This window comes from Ctenopharyngodon idella, chromosome 18 (genome assembly GCF_019924925.1).
Source record: "Ctenopharyngodon idella isolate HZGC_01 chromosome 18, HZGC01, whole genome shotgun sequence".
In the NCBI taxonomy this organism is placed as follows: Eukaryota; Metazoa; Chordata; class Actinopteri; order Cypriniformes; family Xenocyprididae; genus Ctenopharyngodon; species Ctenopharyngodon idella.
In genome coordinates this window covers 563,817-590,485 of record NC_067237.1, presented here as the reverse complement: position 1 = coordinate 590,485, position 26,669 = coordinate 563,817, and the positions used below count along the sequence as shown (strand labels likewise).

The window sequence follows — 26,669 nt, the reverse complement described above, 5'->3', positions numbered from 1 at the left end:
TCTGCAACCGCACTGCAATCGCAACCAAATCAATCCAAAATTACAGCCAATCAAAAGAGAGTGTGGGTGGAGTCTCTCTGCAAATGCACTGCAATCGCATCCAAATCAATCCAAAATTACAGCCAGTCAGAAGAGAGAGTGGGCGGAGTCTCTCTGCAAGCTCACTGCACTCATAACCAAATCAATCCAAAATTACAGCCAGTCAGAAGAGAGAGTGGGCGGAGTCTCTCTGCAAGCGCACTGCACTCGCAACCAAATCAATCCAAAATTACAGCCAATCAGAAGAGAGAGTGGGCGGAGTCTCTCTGCAAATGCACTGCAATCGCATCCAAATCAATCCAAAATTACAGCCAGTCAGAAGAGAGAGTGGGCGGAGTCTCTCTGCAAGCTCACTGCACTCATAACCAAATCAATCCAAAATTACAGCCAATTAGAAGAGACAGTGGGCGGAGTCTCTCTGCAACCGCACTGCAATCGCATCCAAATCAATCCAAAATTACAGCCAGTCAGAAGAGAGAGTGGGCGGAGTCTCTCTGCAAGCTCACTGCACTCATAACCAAATCAATCCAAAATTACAGCCAATTAGAAGAGACAGTGGGCGGAGTCTCTCTGCAAATGCACTGCACTCGCAACCAAATCAATCCAAAATTACAGTCAATCAGAAGAGAGAGTGGGCGGAGTCTCTCTGCAAGCGCACTGCACTCATAACCAAATCAATCCAAAATTACAGCCAGTCAGAAGAGAGAGTGGGCGGAGTCTCTCTGCAAATGCACTGCAATCGCATCCAAATCAATCCAAAATTACAGCCAGTCAGAAGAGAGAGTGGGCGGAGTCTCTCTGCAAGCTCACTGCACTCATAACCAAATCAATCCAAAATTACAGCCAATTAGAAGAGACAGTGGGCGGAGTCTCTCTGCAAATGCACTGCAATCGCATCCAAATCAATCCAAAATTACAGCCAGTCAGAAGAGAGAGTGGGCGGAGTCTCTCTGCAAGCTCACTGCACTCATAACCAAATCAATCCAAAATTACAGCCAGTCAGAAGAGAGAGTGGGCGGAGTCTCTCTGCAAGCGCACTGCACTCGCAACCAAATCAATCCAAAATTACAGCCAATCAGAAGAGAGAGTGGGCGGAGTCTCTCTGCAAATGCACTGCAATCGCATCCAAATCAATCCAAAATTACAGCCAGTCAGAAGAGAGAGTGGGCGGAGTCTCTCTGCAAGCTCACTGCACTCATAACCAAATCAATCCAAAATTACAGCCAATTAGAAGAGACAGTGGGCGGAGTCTCTCTGCAACCGCACTGCAATCGCATCCAAATCAATCCAAAATTACAGCCAGTCAGAAGAGAGAGTGGGCGGAGTCTCTCTGCAAGCTCACTGCACTCATAACCAAATCAATCCAAAATTACAGCCAATTAGAAGAGACAGTGGGCGGAGTCTCTCTGCAACCGCACTGCACTCATAACCAAATCAATCCAAAATCACAGCCAATCAGAAGAGAGAGTGGGCGGAGTCTCTCTGCAAGCGCACTGCACTCATAACCAAATCAATCCAAAATTACAGCCAATCAGAAGATCGTGAGGGCGGAGTCTCTCTGCAAACGCACTGCACTTGCATCCAAATCAATCCAAAATTACAGTCAATCAGAAGAGAGAGTGGGCGGAGTCTCTCTGCAAGCGCACTGCACTCATAACCAAATCAATCCAAAATCACAGCCAATCAGAAGAGAGAGTGGGCGGAGTCTCTCTGCAAGTGCACTGCACTCGCAACCAAATCAATCCAAAATCACAGCCAATCAGAAGAGAGAGTGGGCGGAGTCTCTCTGCAAGCGCACTGCACTCATAACCAAATCAATCCAAAATTACAGCCAATCAGAAGATCGTGAGGGCGGAGTCTCTCTGCAAACGCACTGCACTTGCATCCAAATCAATCCAAAATTACAGTCAATCAGAAGAGAGAGTGGGCGGAGTCTCTCTGCAAGCGCACTGCACTCATAACCAAATCAATCCAAAATCACAGCCAATCAGAAGAGAGAGTGGGCGGAGTCTCTCTGCAAGTGCACTGCACTCGCAACCAAATCAATCCAAAATCACAGCCACTCAATTCAAAATCTGCATCCTGTTTGCTAGGACAGAATTCAAATTCAATGCAAATTCAAAAGGCAATTTAAAAGCCATTTTCAATGCAAAGTGACACACAACTCTGGCTGAACACATATGAGGGTCCAGTCAAGTGTTCATTACAGAGAAAAGCACCTGAAGCCTGAGGTCTCTGTCCCTGCCCTGCTGTAGTGACTGATAGAGGCCTGGCAGCTGTATTAACACTGAGAGTTCAAGCTCAGCATCTTTTTTCCCAGGTTTTCCATTATGCTTTACTCCACAGGGATTCATTAACAGTTAATTAGTGTTCGCTGGTGGCCAGTGGAAAAGAAAACAACTAGAAGTTACAGCTCACAAAGTCCTAGTGAAGCATCAGCTGTGGGGAAAGTTACGGAGGAAGGAAGAACAGATTAGATAGGCGACAGCTCGCTTCTTGATTTAAATTGCTTTTCTTGCGCCTGCGAGCCTCCCTCAGTGACCAGCCTGATTGGGCCGAAACCTTTCTGCAATGATTACAGCCAGAATGAGAGCATGAAGCAGAAGAATGAGGGTTTTCATGGCGGAGGGAGCTTGTTAAAGGAGGCTCCTATCTCACATGTCAACAGGGCGTCTATTTAAAACAATCAGTCGAGTGATGTTTCATCTCCATTTCTCTGCATTCATGCACGCATCCATGGTGTTGCTGGAAATATCAAGCTGTGCTTCCATGACGACAGGCCGACATCAAAGCGAGGCTTTTGAAAGCGGGATTTATGTTTTATCGTCTGAGTCTTGCCAATGCATTTCCTAAAGCACTCATGATGTCCACAGCTGAATGTCAAGTGTCTCTGCCCGTCATAAACCGAGAGACAAGTAAATGTAATCCACAACAGTTAGCCAAATTCATCAAGCAACCAATTTCACAGATGGAGTCAGAGCCATTTCTTTTTCTTTTCTATTTTTTTTTTTTGGAAACTGCAACGCAACACCAAGGTTATGGGTTTGATTCCCAGGGAACGCATGAACTGATATACATCTTGAACGCAATGTAAGTTACTTGGGATAAAAGCGTCTACCAAATGCATAAATGTAATTTATTGTTCACAATAACACAGATAACATGCCGTTATTTCACGCCGACTTTAAAATCACACATGTTTTGACAGCGTGTAGTCTAAACGAGTGTAGTGAGAGTGGAAACAACACACTACAGGACCTTTCCATAGTCATTTCCATAATGAAGTGTTTGACTTATCTTGCGCTGCACGCGTGACCGTTCTGTAAAAACGGATTGCTTATTATCCCAGTCCAATGACGTGAACCGTGACCGAGCTCTGACATGATCTCAACAGATGGAGATCTGAGTCCTGCTGTGAGCTGACCGGACGCAGGCTTTGATGAACGTGACGTAAATATAACTGTAGTGGCTGTAATCAGGCAAGAGCTGGTTAATTCAGTGCTATTGTTGGGGGACTTTTCAGTGTAATAACACAGTGTTTACACTTCTCAGGGAAATCAACCTGCAAACGGTTTACGTACAGTGGCCTTCACATATTACAGGACCAAAAAATGCTAATTTCACTGTTAAAGAGGTCATGAACTGAGAAATCAACTTTTTCTTGAACTTTATAGAGAGCTCATCATACTATAAGAATATCCTGTTTTCAGAACTGAAAACTTCCTTGTTACTCCAATAAAAGCTTTTATTGACACCAGACCCAGCGAACAGCTGATCCTGGAATGTGTATATAGATAGGTGAAGCTCCGCCTCTGCAGAAGAAATCAACGCCTACTTCATCATTGCAGCGTTAGCCCCGCCCACTGGTGTGTTAGTGAGATGAGGAGGAGAGAAGAGCAATACAGGACTAAAATAACATTACCTTTCAAAGGATCCTAATGCAGGAATATGGTTATTTATTTTCAACAATGTGAATGTCTCAGTTGAGCTTTATTTATTTGTATTCGGTACATTTCACTGCGGATTCTTTGGTAAATCAATTGCATTTTGGCGCAGGCTTTACAAACAGACTTTTAAGATATGGACTCGACAGTAATGCAACAACATGTCAGTAACTGTGTTCATTCTAATGCCTGATCTGATATTAATGATTGATGTACAGTCAGATGATCTTTGTCTGTGTTTCAGTAAATCAAACCAGTGACTAAACACTCAACTTCACCTTGTTTCTCTTAGTAGGATGAAAATAATCTGTTATTTAAACAGTGATTAAATTATATATAGAAAGCGATCAAAGAACGCTCCCTTTACAATTGTTGGAGCTGTCAATCAAACAGCGCGAGTTTATCAGTGACTGAGTTCTGGACTTGAGCCAAAACTCCCGTTTTATTCAATGAATCTCTTAGTTATATTGCGTTTGCACTGTTAGTTATGATGAAAGCCTTTGTTAGTGTGCAGAAATTGAAACACTGCTTTCATGAGCTCAACAACACGTCTGTGATCAACTACAATGTTCATCACTGCAACCTTTCATGCCACAATCTAAATATAATGCTATAATCAACACTTTTCACAATTAGTAAACCTTGAGAGCTGTAATAGTGAAAATGTGCTAAAAGTTTTCGAGAGAGTAATACTGAGCTATTTCATATGCAAAGATGTCAGCCAATCACAGCAGTGGGCGTGTACACTGAAGTCTCACAGCAGACACGCCCCTTAAAACAGAGCGTTCAAATCAGAGGATAAAATCAGGGTAGGAAAAATATCTTTTATTTCTAAATTATGACAATTTTTGATGTAAAAAGCATACTAACATTATAAGTGCATCACAGGAAACATTATAAAACAATAAAACAGTGCAGTTCATGACCACATTAATATTTAATGGTGGTCAATTCTAATGATTTAATGTTTGTCTGATGGTGGACATAAGTTTTTTGATACTTAATTGCATGTTATTTACCATTAGTATTATAGTTTATATAATATATGAAATTTAGAGCTTTTGACCCACTTAAGTAGGACTTCAGTACATCTTTATATGTGATTTTTTAGTTACTTCTATTGTCTTTGAAATATGATTAAAGTTACTGCTGAATATACTGAAAAGCATTGATGGTAAACTAAATTATCAATAACCAAATAAGTATATTTAATGTCATTTATTTAAATACATTTGTAATGATGAGTGCACTTCTTTTTCACGAGGGTGTACAAATAGCCAGGGGACTCGGTCAAAGACCATATCTTCTTTTTCTCAGTGGACGTGCAGACATGTAATTGGACACTGACCACATTAAAACCAGGTCTAGCTTCATAGTCTGGATTCATAATTACCCAGCCACCCCTGCAGGTTATGCTAATGAGCGGTGGCTCTCATAAGTAGGCTATCTATATGCAGAGTCTCCTGTAATGGATTTGCTCATTTATTACTGTTAATGTGTTAATGTTCAGTGATGAGGAGGGGAAAGAGATGATGATGATGACATCACTTATAAGAACTAGATCCGCTCGGAGACTGAAGACAGAGATATTTATTCACGTTACCAGAGCTTTTAGACACACATCAGGTTTTATGACTGATTGTTGTCACTCTCGTTCAATATCTGCGGTCGGCAGCGTCTCATTCTTCATCCTCACACACACACACACACACACTGCAACAGTCCATTTTTGAGCACTTAGCTGTATTTCTGTGGTTTATCTGCGGTTCCTTCAGCTTGCCGTTGCTCCCGGATGCCAGCCCATTTTCCCTGAAACCAGAGATGCATTGTGGGTAATAAAAGGCCATAAAGTGCATAAGTGAGAACCTGATCCGAGGAGTCAGATCATGGCAAAAGTGAGTCGGATCGCACACATCAGATCCCTCCGGCTGGACTCCAGTTGACATCGGTGGAAGATTGATGGAATAAGGGACATTAATACAATTATGGCAGAAGATTCACTCAGAACTCTTTCAAAAGACGACCTGGTAAAACCCAGTGAGAATCACATGTGAGGACAGAGGAAAGTCATTACGTGTGGTAGTCTAGCGGGAAATAAGAACAGAGTATCCAGTTTACGCAGTGATGTGAAGTGCTGTTATACCTGTCTATCATATTCTAATACACACAGAGAAAGCAATCCGTTAGTTTCCACATTCATCTCAATGATTCACATTCAGCTCCGGAACCACAGAACACGGATTGCTTTATGATCTATATTGAGTAAACAAGAAGTTAATACTGTACTGTCAGTTACTGTAAGTGCACTTAAAGAGGGCACACTTTTTTAGAATTTTCTTGACACACAAGTATGCTTTTATTATTTATTTATTAAAACTTTTACTTTAACCCTTTCATGCATGAATTATGATAACCTCAGTCAGGATTTTTTTTCCTATGTGTTTTTTTTTTTATTGCTCTTAGGGCATGAAAAACAAGATTTGAAATGTAATTTTTTTTTTTACACATATTTTTCAAAGAGATTTCCAGATGTCCACTTGAGTAGACAGCATGTGTTTATGGTTTAAACTGAAGAGATACTGGATTAAACATAATACAGTGATAACACAAACCAATCAATAAAATTATATAAAATCATGTGAAAACTATAACATATATATAAAAAATATAAATGTGAAATATTGCAAATGCAATTGAACTTCATAGAAGTTGAACTTCGCGTATCTTTGATGGAATCACGTCCTCATGTTCTGATATTAGAGATCTCTACAACCTGTCAAGGTAAAACTGTGGAAACCCAATTCAGATGCTCCTCCAGTGTACCGGAGTATGTCGATTTACCCTTATTAGCTGATAATTTTGATTATGTTCAAGATGGACACATTTCTACCACAGCTCTCCTCTGAGAAAACCTAGCGATCCGGTGTTTTCAATCTCATCTGAAATGAGCAGCGTTGGGGTAATGCATTACAAGTAACATGCATAATGTAATCAGATTACTTTTTGATGTAAGGAGTAAAGTAACGCATTACAAGTAACATGCATTATGTAATCAGATTACTTTTTGATGTTACGAGTAAAGTAACATTACAAGTAACATGTATAACGTAATCAGATTACTTTTTTGATGTTACGAGTGAAGTAATGCATTACAAGTAACGTGCGTTATGTAATCAGATTACTTTTTCGATGTAATGGGTAAAGTAATGCATTACAAGTCACATAAATGATGTAATCACATTACTTTTTCGACATACAACGGCTTGGCAGTGTATAGGATGATGCACTAGAGTCGACTGTAGAGGTTGATGTGGAACTATGCCATCAAAACCCATGCATATGCAATAAAATGCTTTTTGAATAGCTGTAGTGACCTCTATGCATGAAAGGGTTAATACACTTTCATTTAATTGTAAATAACATGCAATTAAGTATCCAGAAACATTACATTCAAATAATCTTTTAAAGTACATTATTTCTGTAATAAATACTCATTTTTAAAGTATATGTAAGTGTACTTCTATTTCACAAGGGTTAACTAGGTGTAATGCTCTTATTTCTTGTGATATCCCGATTGTTTCTTGGTAATTCATTTCCAGCATCCCATACACCCAAATATCTACATTCATAACATTTACAAATTCACTAACCCATTTATAACAGTAATAAAAAGCTTTTTAATACCATTGAAATGATCTCAATAGCATCAGACCTCTTTAGCTCAAGGGATCCTGGGAAAAACTCTCTAAACGCAAACAGAATTACAGATGGATGGGCCATTAATATCGACACTGACTTCCAGCCAGTGGAATTGAATTGCCCCGCCGGCCGTTTACAGTAATGTATGCATTCTGTCAGCTTCAGCGGGCCAGCCATGAATACATCCGAGGCACATTTATGAAAAGCAACAAGCTGAAATGCCTGAGAAGGTCATTCCCTGGATGCTGCGTGCCACAATTACGTGGCTGTGGAAATGCTGATTCGCTAATTTGTAATGTAGTGAAATGAGATTCATTCCTGGAGGGGAAAATGTCACTTGAGTTAAAAGAGCAGAGAATGTGGAGAGCTCAATGTCTGCTGGTTATATGAACCAGAGTAATCATGGTTCAGAATGTGGTAAATATACATTATACTCATGGTGGTAGTGATGGGATTAAACCTCACTATATGCTGTTTATACAGCCTCACAATTATATGAGGATACGTAAGTAAGATGTACCAGATATATGTTCTGCCTTCTCTCTATAGCCTCAAATATAGGCTACTTTAAAACAATTGCTGCTGCAGTTCACTTAACGGCCACTGGTGTCGCTAATAACAATGGTTTCTGAATTCTATATATAATATCAGTGTCATGTGATTTCAGTTGATGTCTGATAAATTAGGGCTCAGATCATGATGAGATGATCAGAATTAAACAGAAAACAAAGAGGGTGTCGCAGTCGTTTGGAGGAAGAAACATCACGTCTGTTCCAGCCTTCAGTGGGATTTAGTGGTCAATGTGACAGCTTTAATGAATTCATTTTGATTGTCATCGCCTTGTCTTGTTTCTGTCAGCCCAGAAACACTAAAGCAATTTTGACTGAAATAATACATGTAATTGCAACCATCCTCTGTGGAAAATGAAATATTGACTATGGTAAACATGAAAATATTAGCCTCTGTTTTCTTTGAGGAAGGAGACAGACAGATATGAGTGTGTTTCCGCCTCCGGCGTCGATGACAACCACAAATGTTGAAAAATGACATTAATTGCTAAAATGTTAAATTAATCTTGGGGGAAAGTGGGGCTTGTTGTCAAACTTTTCCTTCAGTGAATATTTTAGCCTCGAGTCATGCTCGCCAACAAATACAAACTATTTTTACTGACACTGTCCAGAGAATTCAGTTCCTTTAAAATATATGTTTACTATTAAAAAGGCGACATTTCATAGACTTCAGATGCTAATAAATACTATACTGTAATTGATTTTTCAGAGTTGTAAATAAAACAAAGATTATTGGAGTGTTTTACAAGTAAATACTATTTCAGGCTTTCTACTTTGAAACTTCACATTACTTGCAGTTTCTTTGTAATTGTGAAATTATCAATTTCTGAGTGAAAATGGTTTCTATACCAATGTTTTTTTCAGTGTATAATCTAATAATAACAGAAAACCTTCCGCATTTTAATTTATTAAATTTAATTTTAATTCCGTAATTTTCTGTATTTTAATAGTTTACAAATGAGGATGACCCCAAAAAGAGATTTTTGAAATAAATTAATACTTTCTTTCATCAAGGACACATTAAATTGTTCAAAAGTGACATTAAAGACATTTATAATGTTACAAAAGATTATATTTCAAATAAATGCTGTTCTTTTGAACTTTTAATAAAATAAAATGTATCAGTTTAAACACAAAAATATGAAACTGTTTTCAACATTGATAATAATCATAAATGTTTCTTGATCATCAAATCATCATATCAGAATGATTTCTGAAGGATCATGTGACACTGAAGACTGGAGTAATGATGCTGAGAATTCAGCTTTGATCACAGGAATAAATTACACTTTACTATATATTCACATAGAAAACAGCTGATTTACATTGGAGTAATATTTCACTGTTTTTACTGTATTTTTTTTTATCAAATAAAAGCAGCTTTGCTGAGCAGAAGAGACCATCTCTTTAGAGACCTAAAATCCTTATCTCGTGGCAGACACTGTCAGTCTGAGATAAGCATGACGGTCTGTCCAGAGATGACGACCAGTTGCTCTTATCTTAAGTTTATATCATACATAGAAATTCAATTTAGCAATATAAATGGAACAGGGCAGGAATAAGCGCTGTATTTCTATCTGATCTGCACTACAGCTCTTGCTATCACACAGACACAGGTTCACCATCCGTCTGATATCTCAGCGGTTCAGATGCCGTCCAGACAGAATGAATGACGGTTTATCATCGGTCAGTCTCGTAGAGCTCAAGGTCGTGTCATTCTGACCTCGGATAGACCAGATACAAGACAGCCAAACTGATCACAGATTGCAATTGCACCACTTTAGTTGGGTTTCATATTTATTCTGTAACAAAATCCTCATTATTAAACAGCTATCTAAAGATTCTTATTTATTTATTGTGAAACAGGAACTTTAAAAATAGCTAACAGACGGCCTTCACTCGGGCTCAGCGACGGAAACACAGACCACAACAAACACACGTATAATTGGTTATTTCAATTGGCTATTAACCTTCTCGAGAGAGATTCAGAAACATGATTTAATCCACTCGATGCTTCATCATATCTGTTGTGCGTCTGTACGCAGACCTCGAGTGCATTTGTGTCCTGTGATTTCCAAAAGAGAAAGTGTGGTCAGCCTGAAGAAGACTATTGATAAAAGAGGAATTCAGACTGCGGGATTGATTAGTCTTTCTCAGAAGAACTCTTAAAAGCATCGTATCGAACGCAGCAGGAGCATCAATGCATCAAAATGAGTGCTTTTACTGCTTTGTGAGCATGAGAAACTTAATTGGGATCATCTTGACTAGAAATACAAAATCAGATATGAAAAAATAAGTGAATCTCGGACAGCAGCTGTGAGGATATAATGCGGTCGTGTGGGCTGATGTTGCCACCTGCTGGACACAAACACCTGCTTCATTAATAGCACAAAAATCACATTAATCCCAGCAGGATTTAGAGCTTAAAGTCATCTTAATTCATGTGAAGCAAGTAAAACGACATCATACAATCATACAGATACAAGCAGCTGATCTGGTACATTTAATATGTAAAAGAGTCCATATAAAGCATGACAGCAGCAGGTCCAGGAAATCTATTATTGTTGAACTAAAACCATAAAAATTCTATTACACTTTTAAAAAAAATGCTGGGTTAAAAATGGACAAACCCAGTGATTGGGTTAAATGTTCGAGCAACCTACTGAGTAGTTTCATTTAACTCAAATATTGTTTAAAAATGACTGTATTGCTTTCTTAAAATAACCCCAACTTAACATAAATGAACATTTATTAATGTGTTTAATGACTGAACATTTATTAATAAGTTTAATGAATAACAATTAAACAAACATTTATTGAATTGCTTATTAATAAATGTTCACCTTTTGATTATTATTGTTGCCTCTAGTAATTATGTGTCTGATTTTTAATATTCATTTTCATTTTAGATTAATTTTAAGCCAGACATACAGTAATTTTTAAACAATAGTTGGGTTAAATAAAACTACCCAGCAGATTGAGCAAACATTTAACCCAAACCGCTGGGTTAAAACAACCCAATCACTGCGTTTGTAACGTGGCATTTTTTAGTGTACTTGAAATTAAATAAACATGAACTCAAAATAAAATGCATTAAAAAAATATTTTATTTCAGCTAGTTGCCAAAGCAAATTTTTTCATTTTCTCTTGGTTTAAGTAGCAAAATAAATAAAAACACACACACACACACACACACACACACACACACACACACACACACACAAACTATACAGACATATTAACAACAACAAAACTAATACAAATGACAAACAACAAAATTACTAAAACTTTAAAATTTAAATGAAAACTGAAAATATAAAAATCAAATCCAATTCAAAACAAAAGCTATAATCATAATGTAATGTAAAATTTCAAAGTACTCTTGCATAAAATTAATCTAAAGCACAAAGAATATGCATTTAGTTTTGGTTTAGCATTTCCCTTGCCTCACAACTGCCTGATAATAAAATAACAATGTTACTATTTCTTTTTTTTTTTTTTTTTTCCCCACTTTCTTTACTTTTTCTTACTTTGGTCACTAGGGATGAACCGATGTATCAGCCAATAATCAACATAAAAGCAATTATCTGTACTATCAGCCATCGATAAATACAGCCAATGATGAGGGCCGATATCCTGTCAATCAGAAGGAGGCGGGAAAACGTCATTGGTATCTGCAGAGAAATTGAGTATCAGTGCAACAATAAAAATAAAAATAAAAGCACTTTTGAAATCTTTGAAACCTTTTTAGGAAAAGCCATGCAGTCTGTTTCAGTGAGTTAAAGGCCTAAAACAGCAGGACAGATTACACCGATGTATTTCTTAAAATTCTTTATTCATAAACTTGATGCAAGTTTACAAATTGTACTGTACATGGTCAAAATTACACTTACAATGGAAAAAAAAAATAGTAAAATAAAACGCAATATAACCAAAGCATGCTAACAGTGCATAACTCAATGAACCCTCGCCATCAGCGGCGGAGGATCGCAAACATATTCCCCAAAACCGGCTCCACGTTTCAATGAATGACGCTTGAGACTGATCTGGAATCAGCTGTATTTAACATACATTTCCCCATTCGAAACGATCAGAGGGTTGAGTTGATCCTGAAAGATGAGGGTAGAGGGCGATTTCTGGAATAAAATCTACAGATTCAATCTATGGCTTGATGTCAGAGTGGCATTATTTATATTTTAATTTACCAAAACAAAAAGAGTGAAGCGGCTCACATCGTCCCATCAAGAAAACAGCCGAACCCTTCCCAGTGCATTCAACAGAAATTTAGGCTAAAACCCCGTCAACGGCATCCAAACATCAACGATCAGAGAAACGTTTCAGCCGAACATGCTGACAAACTCAAAGCGTCAGTGTGTGTACGATTGGAACCATGTGAACACTACAGAAGGGCTGTTTTCTTGCGTTCCCCACGGTCAGATTGCACAGATGGGTTTTGAACAGAAATACTGGAGACGAAGGCGTGGAGGAACAGCAGGACAGAGAAACACATCAACTTCTGCTCATTCTTTTCCTTTCTCCTCCTTTTTAAGGCATTATTGGTCACCTCCCAGCTTTCCCGGCACGGCAAAGGGGCTTAAAACAACTTGGTAAATACAATTTTACAAACCCAGACTGTTCTGCTGAACATATTAGGAGGGAAAGCTTCCTGTTGCAGCAGGAATGGCGTCACTATACACTTCAAACCCCATTCAGGACAAACAGCAGTAGTCATCACGTGTCCGTCAGCTCCGTACGTCTATATTGAGATGTTTGGTCAGAAGGTTCCTGCTGTAGGTGTCAGCGTTCATTCTTCCAAACACATCTTTACAGGTTTACTGGATCGTGGCGTTCATTTCAGTCCACGGGTAAAAACTTCAGTTTAGTCAGAAATCACTTTCCGTCGTGTGTCGGCTCTCTCGGAGGTTGACGTGAGATGTTGGCGTCAGGACCGCAGGAATAATGATATAATCTGAGATGATAAAGGAAAATCGGGCTTTTCACGTGGATCAAACTGGACTCGATCAAATCGAGCCTCTTCAACCCAGTGGAAGTGATGAGGAACAAAAGAGGCGGAGAGATTTAAAAGAGGGAGGAGAAAAAACAAGAAACAAAAAGATGTCCACCTCAAGATACTCGGCCCATGTTTGGATCGGTCAGTCTAGCCGTCTTCTTTTGGAGGTGTGTACCAGCCTGTAGGAACACACACATTTACACAGCGAACTTCATCCACAAAACAGATCGAGCCATGAAATCAAAAAGTCCATGTCTGCTAGCTTACAGCTTACTAAAGACATCTGTAGCAGATATATATGCTTCTAAAAGACAAATCAACACACTTTTTGACCAAAAATATTGGTGAGTTCGTTTGTTAATTACAAAATATCATGATTTTAAAATAAAATAATAAATAAACTTGTTTTAGCAGAAAATTTGGTAAGACTTTATTTTAGTGTCCTTGTTACACGTTACATGTATCTACTATAGTAACAACAGTAAATTATGCATAATTACAAGCAATTAACCCTAAACCTTACTATATAGTAAGTACATGTTGTTAATTAATAAATGTACACTGTATGTGTGTATAAATGTGTAATTACAGATAACCTGCAACAGAAAATGTCAGTAGGAAATAAAAAATAAAAAAAAATTAAAAATGTATAAATTACTCTTCTATAAAGATGCCCTGTTGGTTCAATCCGATGATCTTTAGCAAACTTTGTGAGGATGTTATGTGCAGTTGTTTTTGTGATATTAAAATGGGAAATATCTAAACATGAACACCATTTCCAGACGCTAGTTGATGTAAAACTGTAAAGTTCTTACCGTTCTTCTCATGGATCTGCACCAGTGATTTATACGACTGCTGCGCTCTGGCAAGATTGTACTGATTCTGAAACACAGACAGCAGCAGGACACTCAGTACCGAACCAGAAATGTCAGAAAATGTTCATTCTAGTCTCTATTGTGTGATTAAAAAGTTACATTTTAAAAATATAAACAGCTACTTGCATCCGAGAAACAGGTGCATGACAAATACTGCTCCCATCAAACTACAGAAGCTTGTTTCTTCCACAGAATAAAAATACAAAAGGTAATTGTGACTGTATATTATCGTCACAATATTATCATTTGGGTTTTTGGTAACACTTTCTATGAAGACCATGCTTATAATGAATTATAGCCCCATTTATACTTACTTATAAGTAAGTATTACTATTCTATAAATATATGTAAAAAGACTCATTAAGACCTATACTGCATTATAAGAACAGTTATAGTTACATTTATATTATTTTTAAATGTATTTTCAATGCACATGGTCATAATGCATTATACACTGATTTATAAATGATCAAGTATATATATATATATATATGTTTTGTTTGTTTGTTTTTTTGCAGTGTTTTGCTAAAAAAAAGATATTTTTTCAACTGTTTGTATTAATGATTTCTGTTTTTCCCCCCATTATTTTTATTACAGGAATTATTGTTCATTAGTTACACTCACAAGTAAACAACTTAAAATGTATAATGAGCACATCTTCATGATTTCTTAAGGAAAATTGCATTCTGTTTTCACTTTACTTAAAGCCATCAATGATGCATTTATAGAGGTCAGTAACTGTATTATTGTAAGTATTTATTAGAACACAACACAGCTATTAATAACAAAATATTCACTTATTTGACAGACATAAATCTGAATTACTAAAAAGTCATTGTAACTATAATGTAACAGCATTATAGCGATGCAGGCTGCATCTTTATAAATACATTAATGGAACCATACGACTGACTTATTAATACTTATAAATCACTATATAATGGATTATGAACATTTATGCATTGAAAAAGAAAATGCATGAGTAATAAGTAATTATGAAAATAATATAAATGTAACTATAACTGTTCTTATAATGCAGTATAGGTCTTAATGAGTGTTTATAAATATAAAATTTTAATACTTACTTATAAATAAGTATAACTGGAGCTATAGTTCATTATAAGTATGGTCTTCATAGAAAGTGTTACTGGGTTTTTTAACTCAAGCATTTATTTGATCATTAATTTACTTGTTTATTTGCTTGTATTATCAAGACACGCACAAAATCTGAATCATTGCCCACATTTTTCAAGGAAAGATGGAGTTGGTGGTAAAGAAAAATGTCACATCGGAATATTGTTTTAAACCAGTGAAAGCGAGCAGGTGGAAATCACACAAACTCTGTGCAAGAGTTCAAGGTGAAGAAGTCTCAAACCACAGTCAATTATTCACTACAGAAAGTGGAAGTAAAAACTGAGCAAGCTTTGACACATACTCTCTCTGAGATATATTTCAACATAACAGCTGATAACGGTCTTTATTTGTTTTCTTAATACCTCTCTTGTGGCCCATTCGCAGTGAAAAAATGAGAAGAATTTAGTGTTAAACAAGTTGCTTTTGAAAGTCAGTGTTTGAAATAATACTATTGGTTTCGCCGATGCTTTTGACAATATCTCTGGCTATCGTCGATATTATCGTCTGTCGGCACAACACTAATAGTTTTATCGTTATAGTTATCGTTCTTAAGTGTGATTACCTTATTGGCTCCAAACTGAACTCTTGCTTTTCCCTTGACTAAAGTGGCATTAATCTGCATGATGACAGACTCTATGGAATAGGCACTGCTCCAGCCCTGAGAACAAACCACATGACCGTCAGACACCAAACAAACACAGCTCTATTACACTCTCAGTCAAACGCATGTCATATTAAAGACTGAATCAATCAGTAGCTGTAGATCAGAGTTTGATGCTCTTTGAAAACAGACAGTCGATTTCACAATGTAAAACATTTAACAACTGGACATCAGGAAGAGAAAACTGCATATATAAATAAATACATGTTATGACCCATTTGGTTAAGCTGAGAGCAGAAGGAGGTCTGAGAAATTAATGTGAATGAATCTTGAGTAGTAAATACAAACGCACCTGTTTAGTGAGTAGCTCCATACACAGAGCTCCTCCGCCGAGAACATACCTGAGGACAACACCACAGTTAACCAGGTCCTTTAGATTGACCTGTTATGAGATTTACAAACAAACTTCTGCCCAACACTCCTAAATAATCGAACCCAATGAGTTTGGCTAGTACTGTTCAATGGATTTGTAATATAGAAACATAATGCATGAATAAATATGAAGAGATATGTATACATTAGTATGAATAATCACTTCTACATGTAAATGAGTTTGATTTATAAAGTCATGAACAAAATACATTACAATACCAATGATAGGATGAATAACCCCAAAACAAAAAGCCTCAAAAGTGGTCTTACCCTCCAGAAAGCACAGGAGAAACCACACGTACAAACGGAGGGTCAAAGGGGAAATTGTCCTGAAGACAGAAAAAAGATTATTTTTATATTTTAAAAAGAAACACACACACTCTACACTCAAGTATGTGGATGTTTCTCTGCGTTCTCATCGCAGCACAGCCAGTGAACTCACTTTGTAAGAGAAGTTGAGGAGGATGTAGTCCATTCCCTCCTTCTCCTTCAGCACTTGGAGGTCACTGTGCAGAGGACTGTCTGGATCCACACTGAGCAGAAACAAACATCTTCAGCTTTCTGCAAACTCTTAACTTACACAATGATGTGAAAATCCAGTTCTTACGTTCTTATTTTCACATGCCACTCGTACAGGCTGTCGTTGACCAGCTCCACTGAGTAGATGCCTGGAAAAGAGAAGAAAGAGCGGTAAGAGAACCGCGTACAGCATACAGACATTCACAGTCATAGTTATCAGGTGTCCAAACCGTTTTTATAACTCTGAGACCGGTAGATCTCCCTGAGCTCCTTCATGAGGCGATCCGACGCTTGAACCGATCCAGACACTGCGCCCTACAGGACCCGACAGAACACAGGCAGTCAATCACAGCACAGCTGACACATGATTCACACAATGTCAGTTCATGCATTATTGTTAACTAATAAAAGCTTATTTTAAAGCATTATCCCTTTTTCAAATGATTATTATTATTTTTAAAAAGAAGAAAATGAAATGCTACAATTCAGTCAGTGCAATGTGTAACACTATACATTAAATTTTGTTATTACTGAATTATTTTAAGTGTTTTTTTGGGGAGGAAATGTTTTTCAATGCCACACCAGCTTATATGGCAAAATCTAGGTTAAATTACAAAACAGATAAAATAACTACAAACCTAAACCCAATTTAATAAAAACTTCAGTCACACTTTAGATTACGGTCAAATTTTCACTGTTAACTAACTGTGCCTCAATAAACTCCTAATTACTGATTATTAATAGTTATTAAGTTTAGGTATTGGTGGGATTATGTAGAATATGGTCATGCAGAATAAGGCATTAATATGTGCTTTAGAAGTACTAATAAACAGCCAATATTCTAGAAATATGCATGATAATAAGCAACTAGTTAATAGTGAGAACTGGACCCTAAACTAAAGAGTTACCAAAACATCATTTGATTTCTCTGAATCTGATTTTAGACTGACTTTGTAAAAACATGATGTAGAAGAGAGACAGTACGCCTGATTTTTACGTTTCAGATTTATAAATTATATGTTTCTCATTCACGTCTGTCGGAAGATGCCTGGTTTAACATTTGGAAAGTTTGCAGTCATGATTACAGTGAACATAAACAATGTCTAAGCAGTAATTTATATAATTCTTCTGAATTGAATGAACTGAAGCAGATCAGGCAGCATAAACATATGTGTGGTATTTACATATACACACATACAGTATCTCACGAAAGTGAGTACACCCCTCACATTTCAGCAACCATTTTAGTATATCTTCTCAAGGGACAATATGATAGAAATGAAACTTAGATATATTTTAAAGTAGTCAATGTGTTGCTTGTATAGATTTATTGTCCTCTAAAAATAACTTAACATACAGCCATTATTGTCAAAATAGCTGGCAACAAAAGTGAGTACACCCTAAGTGATAACAGTTGTATGTCGTTTAACCATGCAAAGCCACGTGTCCTATTCATCATGTTCACGTTTGTGTCTGCTTGACAGGACCATACAAATGTGTGGATCTTGTATTACAGCAGTTAAAATTTGGTGCTTTGAGTACAATCCTCTCATTCTGATCACTGGATGTTCAACATGGCACCTCATGGCAAAGAACTCTCTGAGGAACTGAGAATTAGGATTGTTGCTCTCCACAAAGATGGCGTAGGCTATAAGAAGAAGATCGATGACCCTGGACACTGTGCTGGTGTCATAGAGAGAGGTTTTCCAAGACGGGTTCCACTTGGAACAGGCCAAAGAAGTTGAATCAAAGAAGTTGAGACCTTGTGCTGTGCGTCAGGTGCAGAAGCTGGCTTCAAAAAAGAGATGCATGAGTGCTGCCAGCATTGCTTTAGAGGTTGCAGAAGCGGAATATCAGAGCTCAGACCGTACGCCGCACACTGTAACAAGTCGGTTTGCATGGCCGTCGTTCCAGAAGGAAGCCTCTTCTGAAGCTGGCTCACAAGAAAGCCCGCAAACAGTTTGCCGAAGACAACCTGTCCAGGAGCATGAATTACTGGAACCATGTCCTGTGGTCTGATGAGACTAAGATGAACTTGTCTGGCTCAGATGGTGTCCAGCATGTGTGGCGACGCCCTGGTGAGGAGTACCAAGAAAATTGTGTCTTGCCTACAGTCAAGCATGGTGGGGGTAGCATCATGGTCTGGGGCTGCATGAGGACTGTAGAGCTCTGCTTCATTGAGGGAAACATGGATTCCAATATGTACTGTGACATTCTGAAGCAAAACATGATCCCCTCCCTTCAGAAACTGGGCCGAACGGCATGATAATGACCCCAAACACACCGCCAAGATGACAACTGCCTTGCTGAGGAAGCTGAAGCTGAAGGAGATGGAGTGGCCAAGTATGTCTCCAGACCTGAACCCTATTGAGCACCTGTGGGGGCATCCTCAAGCGGAAGATGGAGAAGCGCCATGTGTGTAACATCCAACAGCTCTGTGATGTCATTATGGAGGAGTGGAAGAGGATCCCAGAAACAACCTGTGCAGCTCTGGTGAACTCCATGCCCAGGAGGATTAAGGCAGTGCTGGATAACAATGGTGCTCACACAAAATATTGACACTTTGGACACAGTTTTGACATGTTCACTTAGGGTGTACTCACTTTTGTATTTAGACAATAATGGCTGTATGTTGAGTTATTTTTAAAGGACAGTAAATCTGTACTACTATACAAGCAGCACATTGTCTACTCTAAAGTATATCCAATTTTCATTTCTATAGTATTATCCCTTGAGAACATATAATAAAACGGTTGCTGAAATGTGAGGGGTGTACTCACTTTTGTGAGATACTGTATATATTTATATAATTTGCTTGCCTGAGCACTTCACGAACAATTCATTTCAAGAGGAACTACATCAGTCCCTCTGACAGCACTGAAGGCCATCAGACTGAACCTTCTCATCATAATCATTCAGCTTCAGAAACTACTGCTCTATTTCACCCCATCAGAACCCCGAAACATGAGGAAAGTCACCTTACCGAATGAGCACTTACATTCAAGTGGTCCTGCCTCTGGTTCTTCCGGATCTTCTCCAGGATGGCCAGGTTTTCCTTCTCGATCCCATCATCCTCAGACTTCTTCCCATCCACCGGCTCCTCCTCTTTCATGTCATAGTGTTCCAGATCAATGTCCTGCTGACAGAGAATATATGTATATAAAGAGAAAGTGAGGCAGTCATATATGAGAACTCATCATCAACATGAGGAAAACGGATACGAACCTCTCCCATCTCTTCTTCCTCTTCCTCCTCTGATGTGACCTCATCTGTGGTCCCAAGCTACAGGATAAAACATTGGTGTTAAAAAACAGCAAAACAATGTAAAAACAACTGTGTATCAAATGATTAATTTATAGTAGTTAAAGACAGTAAAAAGTGAGAAGTCATGAGAGCCCTAGTGTGTTGAAATCATCAGGTCAGGGTTTAATTGGCCAAAGAAAGAAATTCATACAGGTTGGATTGAGTTCATGAGCGAGCTTTAGTTTGGGTTCAGGAGCTGCACAAATGAGATTGCTCGTGAATAAAGCTCACCTTCCTGTCCTGGTTCAGGGGCGCTGCAGGAAGCGGCTGGTCCAGCATCTCCACATCAGGGTGCTGAGGAAGATTATAGAGGCGGCACAGATCACAGATCAGCCTCTTCAGCTGCTGCAAGAGCTGAAATGACAAATGCAGAAGAACCTTACAGAGAGCAAGCATGAAGCTGAAAACATGAGAGCAAAGAAAAAAAATATGGGAGCAAAATATACCCTCATTATCAACTCCCAATTACTGACCCTTAATGAAAAAGTTGATTTCTGACCACTGTTAATAACATACATATGAAGATCTGGTAGCATTTGTCAAGTTAGAACAACAGGACTTTATGAGTAATTTGTGCACAAGATCCGTTTCCTTTAGAGAGAAGACTCATCCTGTCAGTGTGTGTGAAGTGAGTCTTGATCTCAACTCTACAATAGAAGCGTATAGAATTTCACTTGCATGTAATGAAAACCTGACTGAAGATAAATCAGGCTTTATGAGAAGAAAGAGCAGTCGAGGGGCCGAATTAACTTAAAAATGATACAAACACTACTGTTCAAATGCTTGGGGTCAGTAAGATTCATGAAAAGTGACAGTAGAAACATTTATAATGTTACAAAAGATTCTATTTCAAATAAATGCTGTTCTTTTGAACTTCCTATTCATCAAAGAATCCTGAAAAATAAAATATATCAGTTTCCACAAAAATATGAACTGTTTTCAAAATTGATAATAATCATAAATGTTTCTTGAGCATCAAATCATCATATTAGAATGATTTCTGAAGGATCATGTGACACTGAAGACTGGAGTAATGATGCTGAAAATTCAGCTTTGATCACAGGAATAAATTACCCTTTACTATATATTCACATAGAAAACAGCTTTTACTGTACTTTTGATCAGCCTTGATGAACAGAAGAGACTTCTTTCAAAAACATTAAAAATCAAATTAATCGTTTCATACAAGCAGTTATTGTGTACACGTGTTTTTACGTTGTACTTCTATTGTACTACAAAAACCTGTGTGTAATTACAGCTGTAATTAATTTGTGTAATATCTATAATTACACCGCTGACACTACCCATACTAACCTGACCCGTATCCAACCCTGACAACAGCAAAAGTGCTTCGCAAAATGAACAAAATAAATACAATTTGACATACATACAGAGTAATTAAAGACAGCTAATATAAAGTGGGAGCACAGGGAAAAACAATGATGGACAGACGATCCTGAAGGGCCATATTAAAGTTAAACTTCTGGGTCACATGACTTAAAATAGAATCATTACATTATTGTCTAGAAGTGAACCACGAGGCAAACCCGCGTGTCTGTTGTACAGAGCCATCTTCACGTTAAAGGGTTCATTTACACAAAAATGAACATTCGGTCAATTTATTAAACCTGTGTCATTCCAAGTTATTTCTTCCATCAAACACAAAAGTAGAATGAGGCTCTTTTACATACAATGACAGCTTACGATGATCGAAACTCCAAAAAACACACCCATTAAAGTCCCCAGAAGCCATGTGATCATAATTGGTCATGTGACAACCAATCACATTAACGTCAAACCTGTTGTGATGAGTCTCATTTGAAAATACACAAACATGAACAAGATTTGGAGTGAATAAACACTCAGTTTGCACAAAGCATCGTACGGTTTCAGAAGATCTGTATGGCAAACAGCTGCGTCAACATTCCTCTAAACTCCCTCTATTGTCTCCACAGAAGAACAGAAGTCACACAGGTTCGGAATGACGTGAGAATGAGTAAACCATGACAGACTCTTCAGTTTAGTATAAACTAATCCTTCAAGTTGAACGAGTTTAAATGTAGATGATTTCACGGAGGCATGAATCAGTCTAAAAGTGTGCGATGCGTCCCAGTTAATCTATTATAGACAACAAATAGAGCAGACAGAAGAAAAGCTTCAGTTTAAAAAAAGTACAGCTCAAAGAGACTCGAGCCGCAGCACATCTGAAGCGTCTGTTCGCTCACTCAATAGTGCGCACTCATATTACACTATATTGTTTGTTGTGTAACAGTCGACTCGATTACAGTGTAGCTACGCTGTAATTACTATTTACTGCCGTTCAGCATCGTGATTACAACACCTGCTCCGCTCCAACGCACACAACTGTCATCTAGATCGAGTATATTACAAATCACTTCATTTACTGTCACTTGATGTGACAAATTAAATATGACTTAAAGAGGGCCTATTATGTACAAATACTAGAGCAGGTTTTCCTGCTTGAATGTTGATTATTTTCCTCATATTCTCCATTGTTCAGCTCCTCTCTTCCCAGTCTGTCAGTAACGCTCTGTTTAGTTCCTGTCTCTATGAAGCCCCTCCTTCTGAAAAGCACAATGTGCTCTGATTGGTCGGCTGGAGCGGTGTGTTGTGATTGGTGTTTGGGAAATGTCCCACCCCTTACCATAACCGCCAGTTTCAACACACTACTAACTAACTCAACCAGGCCCCGCCCCTTTATTCTGCGTATGAATTATTTAAATGAGGAATATTGTGAAGAAAACTCAAGATGGAGGTGTTTCAGAAACACTGACACTGATATAGAGAAGAACTCCCGCCTTTTTCCTGCTCAAACAGCAACATTACACTCTAGAGAAAGATGGGAAAAGCAGATTAGGTGTTCTTTAATGCAAGCAGATTGAGGTTTATTAAGGAAAGCTGCAGTGAGGAGTGAGTGAGGAGATTGGCAGTTACCAGTGTGCTGCTCTTCCTGACGTCCTCCAGCCGCTCCAGCACTTGGGTCAGACTGGGGTCATCGGAGTCCACAAACCATATCGGGGGCGTCAGGGGGTATGATTCCTGAAAGAGGAGTCGAAAGATTTTAACTCATTACCATGTGGAAATTAGTATTAATAATAAAGAATAAGGGGTGTGTGTAAATGTTTGACTGGTAGTGACATAATTCCCATATTTAAGAAGGTCAAGAAATGATGCAATGCAGGCGTTTCCATAAAACAAGCATGCGACCAAAAATGTGTCATTTTGATGCATGCTCATATTTAGATCTATATAAACATCCAAAAACCCTCAACAGAGAAAATCCAACAAGAAAAGGTTGTTTACAATAAGGGGTTCCACTTTACCTGGGAAATAATGAGTAATATAAGGTTAAGGTTAGGTTTAGTGCTAGGATCAGGGTTAGTACACAATCATTATAATAAGGGCATAGTGTGTACTATATGTGGAACAGGACTAATAAATAAAGTGTACCCCAATAAGGTTTAATTTGTTAACATTAGTTAACATGAACATTTTTATTAACTAACATTAACAAAGGTTAATAAATGCTGTAAAATATATTGCTCATTGTTAGTTCATGTTTGTTTCTGTAAAGAGAGAGGATCTTATTGTACATTAACTGATCTCATTTACAGCCGACGACACTCATCTGTCCCAATATTACCCATGGTTCTTCAAAACAAACAGCATTAATGTTTGTTATTAACGTTTGTTACTATGACGTAACCCCATTGTTTACAACATGCAGCAAGTCAATAAATAATTGAAATTATTTAAATAAATAGTACTATAGTGAATAGAAAAAATAATGTTACATTATTATTTAATAGAAACTAAATATTTTCCAAATATTTTATGTATTTATAATATTCATTTTTACAGTATAAATAAAAAAAATATTAAAATAAGTAAAAAAGATTTAAATTACATCGAACAGTACTGCACTATGAGTAGAAAAAAATGTCACATTATTATTTTTAACAGAAAGTAAATATTTCCCAAATAATATTTTATGCATTTATAATATTCATTTTCACAGTATAGATGATAAAAAATAAAATAAAAAATCATTAAAATAAATTTAAATTACATCTAACAGTACAGTACTATGAGGAAAATATTACAATAATATTATATTACATTACATATTACATTAATATTATATTACATAAATATTACATTATTTTCCAAAAAAATATTTGACACATCTTCATAGTGTTAGTTCACAGTATAAAACAAATAAATAAAATAAAAATGATTAAAATAAATTTAAAAAAAGATTTAAATTACATCGAACAGTACAGTACTATAATAAGTAGAATTTTTTTTTACATTTTTTTTTTAATAGAAATAATTAATCCAAATAATATTTGACATCTTCATAGTACTAGTTTTCAGTAAAAAAAAAAGTAAAATAAAATAAAAATGATTAAAATAAATAAAAAAGATTTAAATTAGGCCTACATCGAACAGTACAGTACTATAGTAGAAAAAAAATGTTACATTATTATTTTTAATAGAAACTAAATATTTTCCAAATAATATTTTACGCATTTATAATATTCATTTTCACAGTATTAAAAAAAGTATTAAAATAAATAAAAAGGATTTAAATGAGGCTACATCTAACAGTACAGTACTATAATAAGTACTGTAGTTTTTTTTTTTTTTTTATTCTTAATAGAAATAATTAATCCAAATAATATTTGACACATCTTCATAGTATTAGTTTTCTGTATGAATAAAAAAAAATAAAAATTATTAAAATAAAAAAAGATTTAAATTAGGCCAACATCGAACAGTACAGTACTATAATGAGTAGAAAAAAATGTTACATTATTAATTTTAATATAAACTAAATATTTTCCAAATAATATTTTACACATTTATAATATTCATTTGCACAGTATAAATAATAAATAAATAAATAAAAAATCATTAAAATAAATAAAAAGATTTAAATTAAATAATGCGCAAAATATTACAATAATATTATATTACATATATTATTATTAGAGTACATTATTATTTTTAATAGAAACTAAATATTTTCCAAATAATATTTGACACACATTCATAGTGTTAGTTTTCACAGTATGAATTGGGTCTTTCTAATGAATATATTTAGCTGCCTTTTAAATTTCAGGATGGAGGTCATATTTGATCATATTGTGGATTGATGATCAGTAAGTGACGTCAGTGTCGCTCTCACGCAACAGAAAATGGCATCCGGAAATTAAGAAAACAATCCATGAAACGAGACACCAGAACTGGGTCAGTAATGGTCACAGAAGTGCGCACTTTATATCCAACACGAGCCTGACTCCTGACGCGTTCATTAACGACATTAACTAAAGACAGTACACAGAAGGTGAAGCTAACACCAACACACAGAGTTCAACACTGATGTTTACCAAATCGAAACCAGTTCAGTTCAGTTATCGAACCAGCTGACTGGAACGCGCCCGAACCCGCGGTCTAGATGTGTTTTGGTGACGGTGTCTTACCGTGATGTTGCAGTGAATAATGAGCAGCTTCTCTCCGGTCACGTTGAACTGGCAGCTCAGCTCGTCCGGCTTCCAGTCGATGATTCTGAAGCGCTCGTGATTCGGGTCGAAAATGGACTCCAGAAACTTCAGCTCGGCCTTCAGTCCCGAAACCGACATCTTCCACTACTCATCTCCGGGCATCAGGAGGGAGAGAAGAGAAAACCGAGAGAGAGACGGACAAAAGAAGAAGAGATGCGCAGTTGCGATCAGCGCTCTCGCCGCTTTTCCGCCTGTTTTCGCGGATGTCAGTGCAGAAATAAAGGTGCTGAAACACTGATCGCGCCTCCCATGAGTTCCTCAGGTCTCCGCTAGTCTGATCTGTCGATTTAAAGCGCGGGTCTGGGGCTCAATGTGTCATAAATGTGGATGTGAACGCAGGATCTTGTGTCTGTGTGTGTACGACTGAGCGGAAGCTGTTTTTTTCCTCTGGGGTTTAAAGATGGAGGCGCCCGTGGAGGACCCGCAGTCCCAGCATGCACCGCGGCGCGAGCGATCGCACGGACAGGATACAAATGAGAACCTGAAACTTTATTTCCTGTTTTACAAGTGTTTACAAGCACTCAAAATCAAATAAAGAGCATTTATAAAATGACATTCGGAGGCATTTGTTGAGTTTAATGCAAGTAGCTGTACTGTGATGTTCATTATTAGTTTGATAGTAGTTTATCTCATAAAAACAGGAATTGTGGGTATGAATATGAATGAATAAAAACAATGATGCAAATTATTCTTCCTATAGCACTTACATTTCTCAGAACTCTCTTATTTGTTTCCAAAAACCCAAACAGGAACCAATATGGGAACATTAGCTAAACGTTCTGTGTTTGTTGGATAGAGAGAAAAATATTCATGGGAAATTTTGTAGATGTTCATTAACCATATTCATATAACAGCTAATTTCTGTTTATGATAATAACATAATATAGCCTACACTCTAAAAAATGTTGGGTTGAAAATGGACAAACCCAGCGATTGGGTTAAATGTTTGACCCAA

At 37.2% G+C, this 26,669-nt stretch overlaps 1 protein-coding gene across 6 annotated transcripts; it reads right to left on the bottom strand.

The window, feature by feature from the left end:
* Positions 1–11,335: 11,335 nt before the first annotated feature.
* ube2q1 (ubiquitin-conjugating enzyme E2Q family member 1) lies at positions 11,336–26,297 on the bottom strand. 6 transcript variants are annotated; one of them, XM_051869651.1, is made up of 14 exons: positions 25,634–26,297; positions 23,082–23,186; positions 20,358–20,480; positions 20,049–20,105; positions 19,807–19,962; positions 17,054–17,138; positions 16,912–16,972; positions 16,747–16,837; positions 16,575–16,633; positions 16,225–16,273; positions 15,834–15,929; positions 14,078–14,144; positions 13,375–13,441; positions 11,336–11,925 (listed from the first exon to the last, which is right to left on the bottom strand). In XM_051869651.1, exons 1-13 carry the CDS (start codon positions 25,790–25,792, stop codon positions 13,410–13,412), a joined length of 1,140 nt encoding a protein of 379 aa, XP_051725611.1. In that variant the 5' UTR covers positions 25,793–26,297; the 3' UTR covers positions 11,336–11,925; positions 13,375–13,409. The 6 variants fall into 6 exon arrangements, with proteins under 6 accessions (XP_051725611.1, XP_051725612.1, XP_051725610.1 ...); XM_051869652.1 differs by lacking the exon at positions 11,336–11,925 and adding an exon at positions 12,068–13,220; XM_051869650.1 differs by lacking the exon at positions 11,336–11,925 and having other exon boundaries at positions 12,068–13,441; positions 25,634–26,294.
* Between the last annotated feature and the right edge of the window lie 372 nt (positions 26,298–26,669).

Bases quoted from the DNA above. Each gene is read 5' to 3' on its own strand.
- ube2q1 (XM_051869651.1), bottom strand. From the start codon at position 25,792: ATGTCGGTTTCGGGACTGAAGGCCGAGCTGAAGTTTCTGGAGTCCATT. The intron at 16,838-16,911 runs GTAAGAACTGGA...GTTTCTGCTCAG, and splicing joins TGGCATGTGAAAATAAGAAC to TGTGGATCCAGACAGTCCTC. The intron at 14,145-15,833 runs GTAATCACACTT...TCTGTGTTTCAG, and splicing joins TTCAGTTTGGAGCCAATAAG to AATCAGTACAATCTTGCCAG.